The sequence below is a fragment of the Portunus trituberculatus genome, chromosome 27 (assembly GCF_017591435.1).
Source record: "Portunus trituberculatus isolate SZX2019 chromosome 27, ASM1759143v1, whole genome shotgun sequence".
NCBI lineage: Eukaryota > Metazoa > Arthropoda > Malacostraca > Decapoda > Portunidae > Portunus > Portunus trituberculatus.
In genome coordinates this window covers 3,165,715-3,170,714 of record NC_059281.1, presented here as the reverse complement: position 1 = coordinate 3,170,714, position 5,000 = coordinate 3,165,715, and the positions used below count along the sequence as shown (strand labels likewise).

At 54.7% G+C, this 5,000-nt stretch overlaps 1 protein-coding gene across 1 annotated transcript in view; it reads left to right on the top strand.

Annotated features, from left to right (window-relative positions):
* The first annotated feature begins 3,648 nt into the window (after positions 1-3,648).
* LOC123509557 (forkhead box protein B1-like) overlaps positions 3,649-5,000 on the top strand; it is a 1,469-nt gene continuing 117 nt past the window's right edge. Inside the window, exon 1 of the mRNA XM_045263925.1 lies at positions 3,649-5,000. This exon is cut by the window's right edge and continues 117 nt beyond it. Coding sequence (XP_045119860.1) covers positions 3,715-4,989 — 1,275 coding nt within the window. The 5' untranslated portion in view covers positions 3,649-3,714 and the 3' untranslated portion in view covers positions 4,990-5,000.

Below are 5,000 nucleotides of genomic sequence, written 5' to 3'. Positions count from 1 at the left end.
CACTGTTGTTATTATGATGAAGTGTTTTGATTTTGTGGTGTTTTTTTATTTTGTTTATTTTGTTTCTAGTGTTTGTTGGACGTGGGTGGATTTTGTCTCTTGTTTGTTTATTTGTACTTTGTTTGGGTTGTCTGTGGCGTTTGTTGTTGTTGTCGTTGTCGTTGTCGTTGTTGTTGTTGTTGTTGTTGTTGTTGTTGTTGTTTACGGTTCTTTCTATCTTTGTGTCCTATTTCTTATTTCTTTTCATGCTCCTTTCCTTATTCCTCTATTTATCCTTTTCTCTCTCTCTTTTTTTCGCATTCATATCCATTTGCACTTCATTTTCTCATCCACTTCTTTCTTTCTCTATCCTTTCCATCTACTCGTATTCCATCTACTCCTCCTCCTATTTCTTCTCCCCTTCCTCCTTCTCCTTTTCCTTTCCACATTTATTTTCCTTGCCTCTAGCTCCCTTTGCCTTCCTGTCCTTCCGCTTTTTCATATTCTTCCTCTTCTTCATCTTCCTCTTCTTCAGCTGTCCTTATCCTCTTATCCATCGCTTGTTTCTGATGTGAGTTTCGATTTAGTGAATGGGAGAGGAGGAGGAGGAGGAGGAGGAGAGGGGCACCCCGTGGAGTGAGGAAGAGGATTTTCACACCTGCTATCAGCGTGGGGTGAGGGGCGTGATGGGGGGTGAGGAGGGTAAAGGAGTAAGGGGGACAGGGAAAGGGTGAGGGGTGAAGGGTGGACGACCATTAATCACCAAATAGAGAGGAATTACAAGAGTTAAGAAAGTGCTCTATTGACACTGGCCTTGTTTGAGTGTTGGCTCTTGTGTGTGTGTGTGTGTGTGTGTGTGTGTGTGTGTTTTATGTTATGGCCTATAGCGCCTGTAGGCATATTTGAAGAGTATATGTGTATGGGAAGCGCTGTTCAGCTTCTGCTCATTAGTGGCGCAGTCAGTTTCATTTATAGTGGTATCCATATTAGGGCCCTTATCACCACCCAAGCGCATCTCTGGTGTAACCACCTAGAATCTGAGTATCATGGTGACATGTAGGTAACTTTAAATCACTCGACAAATGGCATAGCTTCAAAGTGATGTGTGTGTGTGTGTGTGCGTGCGTGCGTGTGTGTGTGTGTGTGTGTGTGTGTGTGTGTGTGTGTGTGTGTGTGTGTGTGTGTGTGTGTGTGTGTGTGTAACACTTATGATGAGACGACGGACCACACACACACACACACACACACACACACACACACACACACACACACACACACACACACACACACACACTTACAGGGATGACACGTGACTCCAACTATTTAAACGGCCGCTGCCGTTCGCTAGATAAACAGAGACTCGATCCCGAGAGACAGAAAGACCATAGGACACACTGAGAGACACCCTTCCCCTTCCCTTCCCCCTACACACATGGACACCCTTCCTTCTATGTGTCCCTATGTGTGTGGATCAAGGCATAGTTCCTTACCCCCCCGGCGTCCTCGAAGTGGGTGAAGGGTCCTCGTGGTGGGCGGCGGGTGGGTGTCGCTCCAGGGTGAAGGACGGAAGGTGGTGGGTGGCGGGTTGCCTCGCTTGAGTGGCGGCGTGGAGGTGAGTGGGTGAGTGAGGCGAGGTGAGGTGGAAAGAGGTGGTGTGGTGGTGTGGTGGTAATGTGGTGATGTGAGAAGCAGGTAGGATAAGTGTATGGGATGGTGAGTGGGTGGTACAGATGGAAGAACTGTAAATAAGTGGATGATGAGAGTGGATTTCATTTCAGGAGTGTGGATTAGTGGAGAGTTTGTGCATAAAGCTGATTCACTCACTCACTCACTCACTCACTCACTCACTCATCCAGTCCGCTTCAGTCAGGAGAGATTATGTGATAACTAATACTTCAATATCATGAGAAGGGAAATCATCACACGTAATATAATCTCATCTTTTCCCTGTTTCCTTGCTGCCTCCTCCTCCTCCTCCCTCCTCCTCCTCCTCCTCCTCCTCCTCCTCATTGCATTCTTCCTGTTTTCCAATAATGGTAGGTTAGTATACCCTTACATATTATATTGAAAAAGACTACTACGATTCCTTCAACACCACCACCACCACCACCACCACTAACATACCACTTTCTTACCCACTACACTTTTGATACCTATTCTCCCTCCTCCTCCTCTTCCTGGTATCAGTGGCAGGGAACACCCACCACGGTAGCAGGCCGCCCGCAGCCTCCTTGCCTCTCTTGGTGTCTCGCCTCGTCACCCACACACCGCCGCGCCTCGCCCCTCACCCACCCCTCGGGAAGCTGTCATCCGCAGAAAAGAAAAGAGCCGTGGATTCTTCGCGCCTCCTCCTCCTCCTCCTCCTCCTCCTCCTCCTCTTCTTCTTCTTCTTCTTCTTCTTCTTCTTCTTCTTCTTCTTCTTCTTCTTCTTCTTTCCTGTTCCCTCAGCATTCTCCTCTCCCTATGACATCTCTCTCTCTCTCTCTCTCTCTCTCTCTCTCTCTCTCTCTCTCTCTCTCTCTCTCTCTCTCTCATTTACTCCTTATCTCCACTCTATATTTCCCCAAGTTGATATGCTTTCCTCCTCCTCCTGCAAAGCGAGAGTGGCCCAACATCACGCCCTGCAGCACGCCTCCACACCACGCAACCACTCAGCATACCCGTGCACGTGAGTCACTGTGGCCTCGCGTCGTTGTGCTGTGCGGTGTAGGACACGGCGCAGTGGTGGTGTGGGTGGTGGTGGTTGTGTTTGTTGTTGTGTTATGAATGGTTATCGTGTGTTTTTATATTCTTGTTTTCGTTCTTTTTTTTCTTCTTCTTCTCTTTCTTCTTTTCTTCTTGTTCTTTTTTCTTTTTCTTGTTCTTCTTGTTCTTGTTCTTTTTCTTCATTTTCTTCTTCTTAATATTGTCATTGTTATTATGAAAGGGCAGTCATGCACTATAGTATATGGACATTGACATTGTTACTATATTACTACTACAGTACTACGTCATCATTACCACCACTACCATGCACAATCACCACCAGTCACTCTCATTCACCACCACCACCACCACCACCACAACTGGCCATCAACCCTACAATCACTCACCATCACCCCACAATCACTCACCATCACCACCATAACACACTCCTCAGCTCCTTCACTTGCCTCCCTAAGACCCGCGTCCGAAGCGGGCCAAGGCGCTCTACCGTCCCTCGGCGCCTGCTGGGACCGGGGTCCCTGTGCTGGGGGTGGGGATGGCTGGCGGGCCTTTCATCCTGCACTAACACACGTCCTGCATCACGTCGGGAGTGACGAGGACGTGTCTTACTCGACACTTCCCGCTCCACAAGGCGGCGCCACAATTGGCGGTGTTCGGACGTGGCCAATATCAGGGAGCAGCGATTTGTCGGAGCCGCGCTCAGGCACAATATTTGGAAAATGGTGGCGGGAGAGCCGAAAACTTTGGTCAAACAACTGTGCTCTGATTGGTCCACACCGATCAATGTTTGTCCCAACACGCCTCTGATTGGCCGCGAGGCGGAGTCTGGTCAGGTGGGCAGGACATGGGGAGGAGAGAGCCAATGGGCGTGCGACGCGCTAAGGGGCGCGGGGCGGAGCTTGGCGACGGACACAGTTATTCTTAAGTCGGTATCGCCCCTCGGAGGACAACATTAATCAGCGGCAGCAGCGGGAGGCGGCGTGTGACAGTGTGACCTCACGTGTGTGTGTCGATCCGCCGCGGCTCACCATGGACTCGGTGTGTGGGCGCGAGTCGTCCGTGTCGCCGCCCACAGTGGTGGCGCCCGTGGCCCTCAAGGCCTCGCCCTTGAACGACGGCCATCAGCCCGCGACGCCGACGGAACAGCAGCGGCTTCTGTACCAGCTGGCCCTGGCCGAGAGGCTGCGTCTGGCCTCCGCCGGTCTAGCATGGGCCCGCCCGCCCCTCTCCGCCCACCCGCACGTCCCCCACCCGCACCACCCACAGGAGCACAGCGTGGTGGGCGGCATGGTGGGCGGCCTTATGGGTGGACCCTTCATGGGCGGCCTGGGTGCCCCGCTAATGGGAGGACTGGGAGGAGCGCTACTGGGTGGCGGGCAGGGCAGCGCGGCAGCAGCAGCGGCAGCAGCAGCAGCCGGGTACCCACCTGGCCACCCGCTACACGCGTACGGCTACCGCCTGGTAGACCCGCGCAGCCTGCTGCCCCGCGGGCCCGAGGAGCCCAAGCCGCAACACTCATACATCGGGCTGATCGCCATGGCCATCCTGAGTAGCCCGGACAAGAAGCTCGTGCTCAGCGACATCTACCAGTACATCCTCGACAACTACGCCTACTTCCGCTCCCGTGGTCCCGGCTGGCGCAACTCCATCCGCCACAACCTATCCCTCAACGACTGCTTCATCAAGGCGGGCCGCTCCGCCAACGGCAAGGGCCACTACTGGGCCATCCACCCAGCCAACCTCGACGATTTCAGCCGCGGCGACTTCCGCCGCCGCCGAGCACAGCGCCGCGTCAGGAAGCATCTAGGTTTGGCCGTCGACGACGACTCTTCCCCGGAACCGCCCTCCCCCACGCCAGCACTAACTGCCGCCCACGACTCCCCCACGGCCGCCCACCTGCCACACACGACCGCCCTCACCGCCTCGGATGAAGGGTCGCAGGCCCAGGCGTCGCTGCCACAGCCTCCCGTCGCTCGGAAACGACAGTTTGACGTAGCGAGTTTATTGGCACCAGACGACAAACTTCCTAAAACCCGCCGCCATGCGCCGGAACACGCCCACGACGCCGCCCACGACCACAGCGAGATTGACGTTGTGTGCGACGACCCGGGCGACGATCACCGCCCCGGAGCGCCCACCTCCCCCAGCCACACTCCTGCCGCCCCCGAAGACGAGGACGACGAGGAACCGCAGCCGTGGTCTCTGCTGGGGTGGGTGTCCGGGGCGCCGTGGCCACTGCCGCCCGTCAAACCTGAGGAACCCGACCCTCGTCCCGCCGCCCGAGACCCGCCGCCCGCCCAGTGAGCCGCGCCGCC